The 17,049-nt window shown below is 45.4% G+C and overlaps 1 protein-coding gene across 2 annotated transcripts; it reads right to left on the reverse strand.

Annotated features, from left to right (window-relative positions):
* Window positions 1–296: 296 nt before the first annotated feature.
* dnmt3ba (DNA (cytosine-5-)-methyltransferase 3 beta, duplicate a) lies at window positions 297–12,976 on the reverse strand. Of its 2 annotated transcripts, none has more exons than XM_028992893.1 (27): window positions 12,842–12,976; window positions 10,773–10,902; window positions 10,546–10,691; window positions 10,294–10,465; window positions 8,239–9,965; window positions 7,810–7,978; window positions 7,570–7,713; window positions 6,924–6,983; window positions 6,748–6,809; window positions 6,121–6,264; window positions 5,398–5,451; window positions 5,161–5,310; window positions 4,947–5,054; window positions 4,663–4,798; window positions 4,390–4,500; window positions 4,239–4,283; window positions 4,093–4,172; window positions 3,670–3,782; window positions 3,307–3,490; window positions 3,038–3,122; window positions 2,811–2,956; window positions 2,624–2,714; window positions 2,298–2,446; window positions 2,076–2,161; window positions 1,916–1,985; window positions 1,694–1,812; window positions 297–1,545 (listed from the first exon to the last, which is right to left on the reverse strand). In XM_028992893.1, exons 2-27 carry the CDS (start codon window positions 10,876–10,878, stop codon window positions 1,404–1,406), a joined length of 4,599 nt encoding a protein of 1,532 aa, XP_028848726.1. In that variant the 5' UTR covers window positions 10,879–10,902; window positions 12,842–12,976; the 3' UTR covers window positions 297–1,403. The 2 variants fall into 2 exon arrangements, with proteins under 2 accessions (XP_028848726.1, XP_028848727.1); XM_028992894.1 differs by lacking the exon at window positions 12,842–12,976 and adding an exon at window positions 11,854–11,859.
* Window positions 12,977–17,049: the final 4,073 nt, after the last annotated feature.

The raw sequence follows: 17,049 nt of genomic DNA on the forward strand, positions 1-17,049 counted from the left end.
GCGTCAGTCTCACTCTCGCTCAAATGGACCCGCCCCTTTGCCTTCGGCCTCGTTTGAATGGAAAAGCAGCACGACGTGAGTCGTTCTTTTACTACATCGTCCGATTGTAAAGATTGGATTGCTTACTTAATATTAAATTTTGATATTTTGCTAAATGTTTCACAATTATAAGAATAAGGAATCAGATAACTAATAACTTGTGTCACTAATAGATATTGTCTTATAAACCTGTGGCTATTTTTATAGTGTATTAGTAAAGTATTGCTACTACCATGTGTTGCATTGCAAACGCAGAACAAGGTGCAGTTATTTTATTTATAACCAAAGACCTAAACAAAACCAAACATTATATGACAAGAACATGACACAGCAGACATCACAAATTATACATGCACGGATGAAAAAATCCGATGTCAGACTATTAAAAACCAGAAATAGCACCAAGTTCCTGTGAGTGGGTTTAAAAAGTAAAACCTGCTGTATTCTCCTGCACTTAGCAGCACATACCCGGTATGGGCCCTTGCTGGTTTGTTCAGGCTTGTGCAGTTTAAAGTACAACCTGAAATGTTTTATCTTGGAATAATAAAAAACTCCACATATTAACACATATATACAAATTTTTTAAAGCCCTTAATGCCTTACTGCTGTCTTCGCTGCACAATAGACCATGAGAACACATGCATTCAAAACAATACAATTATGCAAAAGGCTACGAGTGAGTTAAATCGCAAAGTTGACAGACTATTAATCTTCCCACCCCAAACGCAGAATAATCCCGTAAAATGAACACAGATAACAACCACTATCAAAACAAATTGCATTTGGTTTATCAAAGACAAAATGTTTCTAAGAATTAATGGCTAATGTGATGATTTCAAAACTGTTGACAATGTCTTAATGAAATCAGATTTCCAGGCACTTAAAGAGGTAACAGTACAATACAGTACAATGCAAAGAATATGGGGAGAAAATGTTAATGAACAATTTTACAATAGCAAAAAATGTTAACAGTACTTAAGAAGTGGACTCAGCATCCTGTAGCATTATTCGTCTGTGTTCATTTAATTTTATAAATATACGTTTTAAAAAGCACCTCTTCGGATGACCCGATCATAGAAAAAGGACCGAGGTAGGTTCCTGTCTGCCCTTTGAAAAATAAAAGGCCAATAATTTAAACTTAAAAAACAGATTGTGTGACCTAAATGAGAAGACATGATAACAGGGCATGAAACATGAAAGTCGCTCTGGATAAGGGCACTTGCCAAATGCCGCAAATGTAAAGGGCATGTGGTCAAAATGAAGAGATCTGTGACATTGAAGTCAGGCAAAATTAAATGGAAATCACAGAACATAATATTTCCGTAGCCTGGAGAGGGAGTCCTGGGCGTGAGACGCTTGTTTTCTCACTCACATTCAAAGTAATCCTTGAGTGGTGCTAAAAGGTGGCGGATCACAGGGACACTCCAGGATTTACCCAAGACCTTCTGCCGCCGAGCCCGTCCCATGTTATTCACATCAGTGTAGTGTTTGGGAAATCCAAAGATTCTAAAAGCAAACATCAATCCAGTTAATGTTTGCGCCATTAAATCATTACATAATGTAGGTTATTGGTGCATAATAGACCAAGCATGCACTGATTTTTATTTTGCATACATATTGCAAAAATGCATAAGCACACAGGGGAGACACTTACCTCTCCATCTCCGTACACCAAAGGTAGTCATCCTTGTCATTCATAGAGACTGGCAGGGGTCCCTTTTTCCCTTGTCTAATGGAGTTGTACTTTGTTGTAATGGTGCGAACTTTATTGACCTGTCGAAAGGGGCAAAAATGCTTAACAAAAGCAACAGATACAGAATCGGTATTTTTTTTAACAGTAAATTTTAATAGAATCTGCACTAGAATGCAATCTTACATTGGCTACACGTCCAACTTCTAGACAATCCTGCAGATTCACTTTGTCATCCAAAGAAGCAGCCAGAGGTCTGAGGGTAAGACAGCAGTTGTGAGTATTTTTGATTGACCTTCATGTGCGTTTTGCACAATGTCACTTCTTGATTTGTATCGAAACCTACCTGTTCATGCCAGGAATATTGCCCCAGAAATAACGAGGCCTGTATGCAGCACTTACTCTGACCGCATCGACCAGCACGGGTTTGCACTGCCAACAGGATGAACATGATTAACGTTTCATAAATCTCACACAGCATAATTATGCAAACACGTCTGAGCCAAAGATCAGAATGCTGTGGGACATCTCTACTGATGGGAGGAATAAAATTGCAATTGCCGCCAACCTCTAGAAACCGGCAGATGTCAGCCTTGTCGTGGAGAGCCATGGACACCACATTCTCAAAGAGCCAGAAAAAGGGACGGCTGTCCTCCTCTCGGGGTCTCATCATGGTCAGCATGCGATAGTACTCAAAAAACAGCCTTCCTGTACCCTCTGCAAAAAAACAGAATTAACAGTGAAAAATTGTCCTGATTGCCAATATCCTTGTATTACTCTAGTACTCTGAATGAATGAACAATTAATTTTCACAGATGAATTTGACATGCTCAATTACTGCTTTAAAGTTTACCTTATACACAGTAATCTTTGACAAATCAATTGTGCACATACCATAAAGTCCTTTGCGATTGGGGTTAACCGTCGACAGATCGTTGCAAGGGCTTCCACCAATCAGAAGGTCAAACGGACCCCATTCGGCCAGCTGCATGCAGGAAAAACGAATGTCCAAAATGCAAGCGGTTTACATCTATGGACATTGTGTGTGTGTGTGTGTGAGTGTCGCTTGTACTAAACTCACATTTTTACGGGTAATGTTTCGCACATCATTCACATATTCAATGCTGCGATCATGCTTGACCATGCCCACGGCAATGGAGTCCTCGCAGATCTCCGAGGCCATGTAGCGCTCAATTTTAAAGCCAAGTTCCCTAAGCACCAAATAACCTGAGGGAGAAACAGACACATAAATCACTCATCTGTGTGTCTTTAACGAACTATTAATTGGGTATAAAAAATTGTACCCACCTGTTGCAATGCCATCAAAGAGCGAGAGGACTTTGATTGGCCGCCGCTTTTGGGAAGGAATGGATGGATAGACTCTGTGAGGCTCCTAAAAGGCAAAAATGAAAAACACAAAGATGTTAATGGTCTTTAGATGTACGCCTTTCATGGCTGCCCACTGCTCACTGAGAGTGATGGGTTAAGTGCAGGTTACATTTCATCGTGTTCACTTGCACATGCAGTAAACGTAAAGACGACACTGAGATTTTTTTTAGGCAATGGCCCAAACGTACAAATTCAAAAGCGGTGTCGTTGGCAAAGAACTCCTGCACGCGGACGCTCCAGTCAGCTCGCAGGTGTAGCTGGCCATAACTGTTGGGTGGCAGGCACATGTAGCAGCTCCATGGGTCCTTTTCTTTCATCTTGTCGAAGGTGCCTGGGCCAACCAGGATGTCCATGCAATCCTTGCAGAAACACCTGGGACATGTGAGGGTGAAAGAAGAAAGGTACCTAAATTTATGTCCATTTCTAAGAGTACATTACAGACACACGTGATGGATTAAAGTACATTTCTAAATTGTATGTCTTGTTGTGTACACATGCGTGACGTCTAGCTGCAGGGTGTGGCAGAGGTCGAGCAACGGCAAGATCCTCACCTGCAGCAACTATTATTGCTGCACAGGAGCACCTCCCTGCCGGCGCAGCACACGGTGCAGTATGACTGGTACCCGTCCTCATCGTAGCGGTACAGCGTCTCAGAGAAGTTCTCCTGTGGAGTACAGCACTCATTTATCCCGGAGGAAATTACTTGTGTGGTGACTGCCACACTACACATACACAGACAGACACAAGACAGCAGAATAATGTAAAAATAAAAAGTAAGATAAGTATAATAATAAAAATAAATAAATATATAGGTCAGACTATAGACTAATAAACCTTCAGATAAAATAAGTCTTCGCATGATAGTTTAAAATAACCAGTTAAAAATGAAAATGTGCATTTGGTTACGTGAAAAATGATTCGTAAATATATATATATATATATACAAAAACACCAAAAATAAAACACAGACATACCCTACACTTCTGGCAGAGGCTCCCCTTAAACAGAGGGTGCAAAACCACGGCGTTCCTGGAGCCACAGGACAGGCAGAAATCTACAACAAACACAAATATTATTTACTGTCACTCTTTATGAATCATACGTGGCCCAAGATACTCACCCTCAATGTCTTCTCCTCTCGACCTTATTTCCTGGACCATTTGTTCTGAAAAGGACAACATTAATAAGAATGTATGTGGAGCTGGCAGTGAATTTCAATGTACGATCTGAAAAGAAGTGAGCTGGTGAAGGGTGCCAGATATCGTGGTTACCTCTGCTGAGCGTCTGGTTGACCTGCTGCCGGTTTCTGGCATACTTCCTCTTTGCAGGAGGGAGGTAGTCTGACATGGACGAGTCGGACGACTCCTTGCAGTTGCCCTCATCTGTTGGGTGACGGATTGTGACGAGAGAGGTTACACCCTGCACCGCTATCCATAATATCACCTAACATTTTTACAACAATCAAATCTTTGAGCATATTGCATTGTATGATCATTGCGGGTGGTGCTCCACAAGCTATACATTTTGGCAACAGTGCAGGGTACCGTCTGAGCGTGGGAAGAAGCCGTCAGGGCCGGTGGGCAGGAATCCTCCCATGGCCCACTCCAGCATAACCTTTAGTTCCTCTGAACGGTTTTCCGGCTTTGAGTCGAACGTCTTCGCCGCCCGTTCAACTGCCAGCTGAGGCGGAAAGGAACACAGTTCACTCTACAACCCACTTGTCAGCTATGGTTGAAACTGGCTGGACGCAGGAGGGAGGGGCATTTTGTGTCACTTTTTATACCAAATACCCCACCCCTGGCAAAGGGTAAAACGATCAGTGGTTTACCTCAAGGACCTCGTATATCGCATTTTTATAAGCAGGCAGGCTTGCAAACGAGTTTTGGCAGAAACATTTTGCAAATGCAGCGAATGGCGACAGCGCGTCCGTACAGATCTGCCGGAAACAGAGGAGATACAGAAGTCAAGGCAACGTCTGGACAACGTAAAAACGCAGATCTGCCGCTCACCAAACCAACAAAAGAAAAATAAAATACACCCACCACGGAAAACATGCCGTCTCCGAACCACTCGACCCGGCGCATGGCCGTGGCAGAGAACCTGCCCTTCCACTCCACAACCAGCCCGGGCCACCAGGAAAAGCTCTTCACCTTGCCCCACACCAGCTCTCCCTTCATGAAGCCTCGCCCGTCCTGCGCGCAGAGGAAAAAAAAATTCGATTTTCAACATTCCGACAACTCAAAAATCAACTGGGTCATAACAAAAATTCAGATCGCTACCTGATACATTTTCTTTGCTGACTTTGAGCTGAGTGGCGAATCCGTTTCTGACAGCTGCGATTTAGACAAGAAACCGAAGAAAAAAATCATATGAAACAAAAACGCTGTATAACAAAAGAATGGAGAATTTTAGGGAAATGACTAATATTAAAAGTTTTAATCAATGCAGCACACCAATACTACAATTCAACATAATTATTGTAAAATGTACGGAACAACTTTCTCTTCAACACCAGGGTCAGACCAGGGCTATTGGACCAGTGTCACAACCTGGAGAGAGGGATAACAACGAGTGGACATTGGTGGCCAGATATCGAATGCAGTGTTGGGGGAAAATATTTCCGCTATTTTTATGTAAAGGCATGCGGCTCAGCCTGGAAAAATCAAATGGTCACGATTTTTTTTAGGAAGCTTGGAGTTCTTGTCAAGCTGCTGTCCCTTTTTGTCCCAGATTGATGTGCCCAGACCGAACTGTCTGCATGTGGTCACACTGAAACTGACCAATCTCGGGCCGAGTTGGACGAAATGTAACCATGGTTGGACCTCTGGTATAATATTTTCTTTGCAAGAATTTGAAAAACAAAAGGAACTGAGAGGATGACAAGATGAAGGTCTGGAGGGATAGGGTTTGATGGTTAGACAAAAAGAAAAAAAGTAGGGAAGGTTGTTTTTTTTTTTCTCCAAGTCCATTCATAGCGCTGGACATCTCCAGCAGGTACATACCGGCGCAGTTGGAGACTGCGGTGGCGTACTGGGGGACGTGTCTTCCACCCTTCCCCATGTACCAAGACCGGCCTGAAAAACGGTTCGAGCCTGAGGTCTCTGGCGCAAGCTGCTTTCCAGACCTCTCATTCCCCTAACACAGCCCTGGAGGATGATAGATACATATCCACACTCAGGTTGGGAGGCTCCTGGACAAGCAGAGCAAGGTGATGAGGGTCAAGGGAAAAAGCAGCAGCAGAGGAAGAAGAAGAAGAATAAGGGAAGATGATGGTGAGGACAGCAATGTTGGAGAGTTAAGAGGAATTAAACAGGCGGTTAAAAAAGAAGGTGGGTAATGAGAAGTCCTTGTTGTTCCGGAAGAAAGGCACGGCTCATTTTAAATGCAATGCCAACATTACTGCATACGGTGCTGAAAATAAAACTGAAAGTATTTACGTGGCAGCCATGAATCAGACAAACTCATTTTCAATTCAGACCTTTTCACATATCTTGCCATAGTCACGTATTTGAGGGCCATGGCACAAGAATGAATCCATTAAAAAAGGACAACGTAGTACAACGTTTCACATTTCAGGCTGATGTGATCTCGCAGTTTATCATTTGCATTCAATCGTTGGCAGATCGTACCTCTAGACCAGAGCTGGTCCCGACAACATCCTTCACCAACACTGTTTCTCCCTCTTTTACGTCTGTCATGGAGACAAATCTCGGTTTAGTTCAGATGAAAAAGAAAATCTCCCAAAATGAAACTTGAGCACGTGCAGACAGAAGAGATTTAAGGGGCCGAGTACAAACTTCCTTACTGGTCACTCTTTGCAGGTGTACAGCGCATGGCTTCAACACAGCAGAGTAGTTATTCATCTCTGGAAAACAGAACGAGAGAAAAAATATTTCATTAATTGAACCTAATTCTAAAGCAGTAAAGTCATCATGAAGCAAAGAGGTATTGTGTTCCAGTCCCGCATGTCAATATGTCTGCAAATAACCATGCAAATGTCAACAGAAAAAACAGGTCTGTCTGGCTGGAAATGACGTCATCGACACAGTTCACCAATCACAATGTTTGATGCAAACAGGGAGTCCATGACGACATAAGGGGCCAAATTCCAGATCCGACCATCTCAGCAGTGGTGGCCAAGTGGTAAAGGAAGCAGCCCCATAATCAGAAGGTTTAAAATCCCGAACTGGTTCAAATCCCGATCTGCCGAACTGACACTGAGAAAGCAGCGTCTCACTTCACTTCACTTTCACGTACAGATAGTTTTGTGTAGAGAAACAAATATGCTATAAATAGCATTGGCTTATTTTGTTGGAAAATTAATACACAAAAACATGCACATTCAGTACTATATCTAGCACATTATTATTAACTAGCACATTAAGATATTTCTCTCTCTCTAGTAAATAAAATACACTTTATTTTTTGTGACCAAAACATCCATCACTTACTCAATGCTTTGAGGAAAGATTCATTCCTGCTGCCATTGCTGACCGGAGACGCTACGTCACATTCAGAGATGATGCTGCTGTTGTTGGCGATGTCCATCTCCTTCGTCTCATCCAGGTCAGTTTCCAACGTTGACTTTTTCATAGCTAATACATGAGCATGTAGCATATTACACTATATTAAACATGCAAATGTTAATTTCTTTATGTCCGAAACATCCGTATTCCATATCCTTCACTTACTCAATGGCCTGTTGAAAGATTCCTTATTGCTGCCGTTGGTGACCGGAGATTCTACGCCACATTCGGAGGAGATACTACTGTTGTTGGCAACGTCCACCTCCTTCGTCTCGTCCAGGTCAGTTTCCAACGTTGTCTTTTTAAGATGTGCACCGCCGCCATTTTCAACAGCCTACACATTGTAGGAAATATTGTATAAAACACAACTCATTCACTTTTGAGAGACGGAACCAAGACTTGCAACACTGTGGATCAAAACGTCCCTCATGTTTCTGTATGATCTCCAAAAATGCATGCAAAGATTGCCACCTGGAGCCCTGTATGATCACCACTTACATGTAGTAGCACATACAGAAATCCTAAAAGGCTGAAATTGTTATGTCAAAACTGCAAATTATCAGTGTTTTGAACCTGAGAATCTGATTCGTCTACCTGGGCAAACACCTTGTCCGCCTCCAGTGGGGGACAGGGCAGCGCCAAAAGGCTGAGGATGAGTTTCCTGAAGATGGAGGTTGGCTTTGTGGTCTTCAGGACCGTGCTCCAGTGTTCTTCTAGTGCCGGCTGCTTCCCATGTTGCTCGTTTCCATGGGGAACCCCATCCTCCTCACCCTCTCCTTCCTCTGCAAGCTGGTATTCCAGAAACTCATCGGTGAACTCCGACGACTCCTTGGTGTCGCTGGTTAATCCCAGTTGGGCAGCAAGATCTGCCACTGCCTTGCTGGTGACCTTTAACCTGCCTTGCGGGTCCAGTAACTGGGACATGCTCCTGAGGGCCCCGTCACTCAGGGGGAGACCCTCCAACACACTTGCTGTCAACGTGGCATGGAACGACAAACACATGCCTTGGAAATCCTCCAGGACGTCGGCCATCTCTGCTTCTTGCTCCATCAGAAAGTCCTCCAGGCCGCTCCCACACAAGCTCAGCTCCGTCCAGGGCAGATGGAACTTTGTGTTTTTCAGGACGGCAGGGTCCCTGCCCTTCAGAAAACGCACCACGGCTTGAGGAGACAGGAAGCTGGAGGCGTATGATCGCAAGAGCCCGCTCGCTTCGCGCAAGATCTGGACGAGGTCCGCCCGTGCCGTCCCGTCGCGGCTCTGCAGTCGCCGTTGGAAGGAACGCAACTGCTCCAGAGCAACGTTGAGAAACATGAAGGTGGCCCTGACCTGCGGGGTCCTCATTTGAGCACAGATCTGCGCCGCGCTCGTGCCGCACGAGTCAAAGTAGGAGGCAAGCTCTGTCCACATTTCACAGACCCTCGTCACCAGGACACAGAGGTCCTCAAGGCGCCCGCCGACGCCGGAATCGAGTCCCCTGACACCGGAAAACAGCGCTTTAAGACTGTCGTTGTGAGATGAGCAGGAGGAGTAGTGGGCGTAGATTTCTGAAATGAGCCCCGGGACCACACTGCAGTGTCCCGTCACCGCCGCACGGCAAGCAGCATCTGCCAAGCTGTAGAGGCCACCAAGAGCCACGACGTTGCGGTTGAGCTTCTTCATCTCCTCGGCGATGTCCTCCGAATGGTCGTCCATGCCGTCGGTATAAAACGCGGCCACGTTGTGGCCGGGGAGATCAAATCTTCCGAGGGTGTCCATCAAGTCACCGACCACGTCGCTGCCGGTGTGGAGGACGTCAAGGAGCCGGATGCGATGCTTCGCGGCCCTCTCGTCAAAATATCCCACAAGCACCACACAGACGGGGTCACCACCCCCTAACCGCACCCGTCCATATATATACACGCAGTACGGTGTGTGCTTGCAGGCAGATGTTATGTCTCCAGGGTACTGCGGTCCCAAGACGAGCCTCGCCGTTTCACCGGACACCTCCTCGCCCCCATCCGAGGCGCGGCCGAGGCAGTGAACCTGGACGAAGCGCTTCAGAATTTGGCTACAGGCGAACCCGCCATCTCCTGTAGTTGCCTGAACTTGACCCCTGTGACGCCTGGTCTTCTGGTGCTGTTTGAGGCCGAACGTGCCTGCGTTCACAATGCTCAGGTTCGCCTTGCAGAGGTTACAGTAGGCATACGTCTCTCCCATCAAACTTGGCCTCAGCCAACTGTAGGTCTTTTCCCACTCCTGGCGATAAACAATGTGCCTCCTAGAATGTGTGGCACCTTCCTCGTCCTCAGTGCCCTCGTCATCAGATGCTAGCTTGTTACTGACTGTAACAAAAAAAAAAAAGAAAGGTAACAAACACTTAACAAAATAAATAAGCTCATATTTCATCTACAGCCTACATTTACAGCATTTATCAGGTGTCCTTATCCAGAGTGACTTACAGTCAGTAGTTATAGGGACAGACCCACCTGGAGACACTCAGGGTTGAGTGTCTTGCTCAGGGAACCAATGGTAGTAAGTGAGGTTTGAACCAGGGGCTTCTGGTACATAGGCGAGTGTGTTACCCACTAGGCTACTACCACCCGCATATACCAAACCTTTCATAATATTTGCAGGGGGAGAAGACATTTCCTTTCATGCTTTCACGCTCACCAGATGGACTTGGAATACGCCGCTGTGGGGTCTCGACCAGCATGTCTTGACCATTGCGAGCAGCCACTGGGTCGTACTCTTTCTCCTTATGATTGGCCTGGAAGAACGTCTTGAACCACTTCAGGAACTGGAAGCTGGACTTTCCTTTAATCAGCTCCTCCGTCGGAACAGGCTGTAGGATAAGGGTTATTACACATCTATTACCGCCTCCAATACTATTAGTTATTAAACCCATATATGAGTAAATATTACCTTAGTGATGTTGTTTTTTTGGAATGCAGCTTGTAGGATGGTGTAGTTCTGAAGAAATTCAGCTTTAGTCCGAGCCTGGAACTTCACGGACTTCATATTGATGGACCCAGGATACAGCCAGTCCATCAACTGGCAATAACAAGCACCTGTAGGTACAAATTTCAACGACTGAACCAGTGGGTGGATGGGCGGGCTGAAGGGTGAGACAGGCAGACCATCTGACCCACCTGAAGATAACTGGTCCAGTTGCCTGAAGTTCGTCTGAAGCTGACCATTGAGCCAGCTGAGGGCTTCAGATTGTCCGCACTGGCTGTCGGGGTCACTCGTTGCCATCCTATTGTTGGATATCGGTGGCTCCTGCACACCAACATAGATACAATGCATCCACAAAATCACCACAAAATATACCACAATTACACAGATGCCATAAACTTGAAAAAACTCCCCGCCCTCTATAGAGGAACTTCTGAGAGCATTCTGACCGGCTGACCCACCGCACCTCAAGGCCCTTCACCATCCGGAAAAAAGGTACCAAAGCATTCTGGCCCTCGTCGCCAGACTGTGCAACAGCATCATCCCACAGGCCATCAGACACCCGAAGACTCACACACTACCTCTTTTACGTTTAGGCCACCACTGTGGGGCCCAATTCCAGATCAGAAGATCTGAAATCCCGATCTGCCAAGCTGACACTGAGCAAAGCAACGTCTCCACACACTGCTCCTGTGGGCAATTTTCATGGCTGCCCACTGAAGGCGAAGTGATTGTCATTGTGAAACACTCCAGCACAGCACATGGTGACACAACGAAATGTGTCCTCTGCTTTTGACCATCGCCCTTGGTGAGCAGTGGGCAGCCACGCCAGGCGCCCGGGGAGCAGTGTGTGGGGGCGGTGCATTGCTCAGTGGCCCCTTGGCGGAATGGGGTTTCGTAATCAGAAAGATCCGCTTGGTCCCCACTGCTCACCAAGGGGGGTGGTTTACACCAGAGGTCACGTTTCGTCGTGTCACCGTGTGCTATAGTGTATCACGACGACAATCACTCTACTTTGTGAAATTTTCATGATAGTGGACCTTTTATGGTTCATAACAGAGAAATCAGTGCTCATATGGCCAAGCGGTTAAAGAAGTGGCCCCGTAATCAGAAGGTTGCAGAATCCCGATCTGCCAAGGTGCCACTGAGCAAAGCACCGTCCCCATACTGCTCCCCACTGCTCACTCAGGGTGATGGGTTAAATGCAGAGGACAAATTTCACTGTGTGCTGTGCATCACATGTGACAATCACAAATCACTTCCACTAGAACTTACATATGATCCATTACGGCAGCATGTTTTTATTTGGCACTGGTTTTAGTCCATCTTCCTTAGATGCTATCTTGCTCTGGAAGTAGGGTGGTAGTAGCCTACTGGGTAACACACTCGCCTATGAGCCAGAAGACCCAGGTTCAAATCCCACTTACTACCATTGTGTCCCTGAGCAGGACACTCAACCCTGAGTGTCTCCAGGGGGACTGTCCCCTGTAACTATTGTAAGTAACGATTGTAAGTCGCTCTGGATAAGGGCGTCTGGTAAATGCTGTAAAAGTAGTCCAGTTTGTGGCGGCAGCGCCCGGGCGTTTCGTATGTAGCTGAAACGACCAGAATGCTCAACGTGAACTCGATCGGACTCCCTGTCGCTCCGCACGAGCTTTAATTCACCACAGTGTGACGCAGGCGACCCGTCCAGGTCCCGACTGTCCCCCGTCTACTCGCCACCTCCTTCCCTCCAGTTACGTAAGGAGGAAGGGGAAGCGCGCGCAACTTTTTAGCGCGAACGCGCAAAACTCGGAACGCGTCGCCGCGGACAGCGCCTTAAAATGAACAATTTTAAAGTGAACCGAGCCTCGCTGTTCGCAGCGAACCCGGCGGGACCAGTAAAATAAAGAGCCCGAGACGAGAACGGCACAATGCAATGTAATAATAAAAAAGTGTAATAACGCGGATCTGTCTACTTCGCTTCAGAGCTAATCCCGCAACAAAAACCCCAAACAAACCACCAAAAGATTACAGATTCAGTCCCGCTGTTTTGTTCATGACCATCGGGACTTTGTAGACGCTTATCAATAAAAAAAACTATTTCACACGACCCTGCGCCTGGTCGTTATTCGCGGTGATAATAAACTGCATTTTAAAAAGCGGACGACATGTCGCTTGGCATGAGCCGCCGTCTTTGTGCGAGCGCGTCTTTGTGCTTTGGCAGCAATATTCTGCCGTGCGGCAAAGTTCGCGCCGAACGGCGTGAGGCGGAAATACGCACCCAGACGCAGCGACGTGGTCCCGCGGGAGGGAATTTCGGTGAAGCCAAAGAGGGAAAGAGCGCGAAGTGGAACCCAGCAGCCCGCGTTGACCACCGTCCGGCCGGAGAAGCAACCGGCGAAAAGCTGGACCCTCCGGCGTCCCACCCACTGTGACGTCACTCGACTCGCCCGGGTTCTGCCTCGGGATTGGCTGATACTCACGGAGGCCCCTCCCACTGCCGCCGAGAAAAAATAACTAATAAATAAATCAACAAATCAGAATCCACGATCGAGCTGCAAACAATAAATTCACTTGTTTGGTTTTTGTTAATGACGCTTAGGAATGCCGTAATATTACAATGCAATCTGTAACAAACTGAAGTCACAGTGGATATCCGAACTATAGAAGTACTATAGAAACACCATAGTTCGGATATCCACTGTGACTTCGGTTTGTGTTTGCTGGTGAGATTCGATACTAAATCGCTTAATCACTACAGATGATACAGGTGCTTTGTCAGTGTAAAAAAAACTAATTGTGGTTATGTGTAAGTAATGCTTTATAAAGCGTCGTAACGAAATCGAGTCGGACCCAACAGGCTGGGTCAACAGCAACAAAAAAAAACGGCGCCCGGGTTTTAGCCAGTCCTCTGGCATTAAAGCACTGGCTGCAAACTTGTCGTGTGTGTGTACGAAACGACCCAACGTCTTAAGAATTGGCCGATAGTGGCAGAAATAAACAACGGATGACTTTACGTATAACATACAGTACAGGCCAAAAGTTTGGACACACCTTCTCATTCAATGTTGTTTTCTATATTTTCACGACCATTTACATTGGTAGATTCTCACTGAAGGCATCAAAACTTTGAATGAACACATGTGGAGTTATGTACTTAACAAAAAGTGGAGACCTGACCTACACAGTCACCGGACCTGAACCCAAACCAGATGTTTTGGGGTGAGCTGGACCGCAGAGTGAAGGCAAAGGGGCCAACAAGTGCTAAACACCTCTGGGAACTCCTTCAAGACTGTTGGAGAACCATTTCAAGTGACGACCTCTTAAAGCTCATCGAGAGAATGCCAAGAGTGTGCAAAGCAGTAGTCAGAGCAAAGAAACTAGAATATAAAACATGTTTTCAGTTATTTCACCTTTTTTTGTTAAGTACATAACTCCACATGTGTTCATTCAGAGTTCTGATGCCTTCAGTGAGAATCTACCAATGTAAATGGAATGAGAAGGTGTGTCCAAACTTTTGACCTGTACTGTAGATGGATTTTGTGTTATTTTCAAAATGGACGCTGAAGAGTCGCCAATCTGGAAATCCTCCAATTTTTGGAAAAATCCAACGAAAGACACGTTTAGAATTTTTGGTAGCAGGAGAATGTAAAGTATGTTTGACGAATGTGTTTTTTTAGAGTTCTGATGTCTAAAGGTGTCCGAGAGAAGCCAAGAGTGTGAAATGCTGCCATCATATATTTACTACATAACCTCATGTGTGTTATTTTCTAGTCTGTCTATCTATCTATCTATCTATCTGCATGTTTTATATGCCGGATGTCATCCTGTTTCCACCATCGTGTTACATGTTATCGAATTTGTTGGCACAAGTCTGAAAGATGCATGCATGCAGGGCAACACTCTCACATTTGAACTAGATGACAACCAACAACATTTATTTTGTATATAGTTCATGATCACGAACAGTATGTCTCATTTGGCTTCGACAGGCACCCCCCACACTTGACCCTTCTACACACAAGGAGAAACCACAAAGTTACAGGTTCAAACCCCAATTATCTGCAAGACCTGAGCAGGAACCTAAGTTTCTGTTTACTGTCCATGCAACTCCTTTTTGCAAGTTACTCTGTATAAGGGTGTCTACTAAATGCCGTAACGTCACTGTAAAATGCATTGATGAATACAATCTTTTTATTCACGATGTTGTAGTTTCTATACATAAGTAAGACAATAAGAAGGTTACAAGTTAATCTAAAAATTCTCTAAAGAGGAAGGTCTTGAGCTGCCATTTGAAAGTGCTCAGTGACTGAGCTGTTCTGACCTCAATGGGAAGTTCATTCCACCACCGAGGGGCCAAGACAGAGAAGAGTCTAGATTAGTCTCTTCCTTTTACCTTCAGAGATGGAGGGACCAGGCGAGCAGTACTGGAGGCTCGGAGTAAACGAGGTGCAGTGCGAGGTGTAATGAGGGCTGTGAGGTAGGATGGTGCTACTCCATGTTTGGCTTTGTAGGCCAGCATCAGTATTTTGAATCTGATGTGTGCAGCTACTGGGAGCCAGTGGAGGGAGTGTAGCAGTGGGGTGGTGTGGGAGAATTTGGGAAGGTTGAAGATGAGTTGTGAAGATGAGTTTTGTATGAGTTGTAGAGGTCGGATGGTACATAGTGGTAGTCCAGCTAGAGGGGAGTTACAGTAATCCAGTTGTGAGATTACTAAGGACTGAACCAGTATCTGGGTGGCCTGTGTTGACAGATAAGGACGGATTTGTCTGATATTGTACAGAAGGAATCTACATGAGCGGGAAATTTTGCTGATGTGAGTCGAGAAGGAGAGTTGGTTGTCTATTGTTACTCCAAGGTTGCGGGCTGTTGTAGAAGGAGAGAGCTGTGAGTTGTCCAGGTAAATAGCAAGATCCTGATGTGGTGAAGAATCTGCTGGAATGAATATTAGATCAGTTTTGGTGGGATTGAGTTTGAGGTGATGGGCTGCCATCCAAAATGAGATGTCAGTTAGATTTTGGTAGCAGAATGTAGATCAAGTGATCTTATTATTGTGGGCAAAAGTGAAAATAGTATGATGTGACAATATATTTAATGGTACATCCCCTAGACCAGGGGAAATGAACCCACGGCTCCATGTGGCTTTAGAAAATAAATAATAATAATTTAAGTGTATTTTATTTTTGACTGTCTTTTGTTTATTGTAGTTTGAAATTGGAAGATTATTAGGATCTTTTTGTCACTCAAATTATATATGCCCTATAAGCATATATTCACACCACTCTCGTCAGAGCCGTTAATCAGTTTGTACAATTGTGTGTTTTAGTGACTTGCATGTGTTGATTTTAACTTGGTAAGTAAGTTGAGTAGAGTTAGCATAGCACCGCTAAGTTACAACAACAACACAACAACATTAATTTCTTATTTAGCCCATAATCACATACAGTATGTCTCAATGGGCTTTGACGGGCCCTACAGTTGACACACTTGACCCTTCTCTACAAATGGAAAAACTCCACTGAGAAAAAAGAAATGAAGAAACCTTGGGAAGGACTGCTGATACAGACAGGGACGCCCTTCCAGGGTCGAGTGAGCCTGAAATTTGTGTCAGTGCAGGGTTGGTGATGATTTGTCCAAGAAAAGAAAATAGTCCAACAAATGTAGGTCCAAAAGTCCAAAAGTGGAAAAGTCCAAAGTGCAGTATAGAGCATCTGTCCATGTTTGGAGGTACTGGACAGTGCAGAGTAGGTTTTAGCCCAGTGTCATTGTGTACATTGCATGTACATTGCAATTATAATGCTGCTGGTCCATTTGAAGATCGCTGAAGCTCTGTCCGTTTCAGTGGGTGTGGCTGTTGTGACCCTCCGGTACATTTCATTCTGAGTCGTCTCATCAGCAGTTCATTGCTAGGGACCAGGATTCATCTGGTGATCTCTTCATTGGACTCGGGAGGTGGTCTGGATGCTTGATTCAGTGCTTCGGAGAGAACAAACAGAAGCAGCAGCAATGACGGTGGCATGGTACAACTGGTACAGAAATACGTGGTTATAGTGGTACATTTGTGTAATAGTGACCCTGTCCCTAAATAGGACAGCCTAACTAAGGTGAATTGAACACTGTCTATGCTTGACTAGGAGACTGTGTAAACGTGGACTTAATAATTGACACTGTGTCTAGGATTTTAACAGATGGCCAGAGTGATTTAACACTGAGTCCCAAACACTGACCGGCAAGCCATTCCATAGCTGCGGAGTTCTACAGGAGAAGGATCTGCTCCCAGCTGTGACCTTCTGTACTTTTGGAACCAGTAGTGACCCCACACCCTTCAAACGCAGGGGGCGTGGCGGGTTGTAAATAACTAAGAGTTCACTCAGGTACTGTGGAGCGAGAACATTTAGAGCTTTTTAGATCAACAGTAGGATGATCTAGTCAATCCTAAATTTTATGGGTGACCAGTGCAGTGCATGGAAGACCAGGGTGATGTGGTCA

This window comes from Denticeps clupeoides, chromosome 10 (assembly GCF_900700375.1).
Source record: "Denticeps clupeoides chromosome 10, fDenClu1.1, whole genome shotgun sequence".
Classification (NCBI taxonomy): domain Eukaryota; kingdom Metazoa; phylum Chordata; class Actinopteri; order Clupeiformes; family Denticipitidae; genus Denticeps; species Denticeps clupeoides.

What these genes read in the sequence shown, in the direction of transcription:
- dnmt3ba (XM_028992893.1), bottom strand. Translation starts at nt 10,878, where the DNA reads ATGGCAACGAGTGACCCCGACAGCCAGTGCGGACAATCTGAAGCCCTC. An exon ending in GGACCAGCTCTGGTCTAGAG is followed by an intron (nt 6,265 to 6,747) that starts GTACGATCTGCC and finishes ATCATCCTCCAG; the next exon opens with GGCTGTGTTAGGGGAATGAG. An exon ending in CAACCAGACGCTCAGCAGAG is followed by an intron (nt 4,284 to 4,389) that starts GTAACCACGATA and finishes TGTCCTTTTCAG; the next exon opens with AACAAATGGTCCAGGAAATA.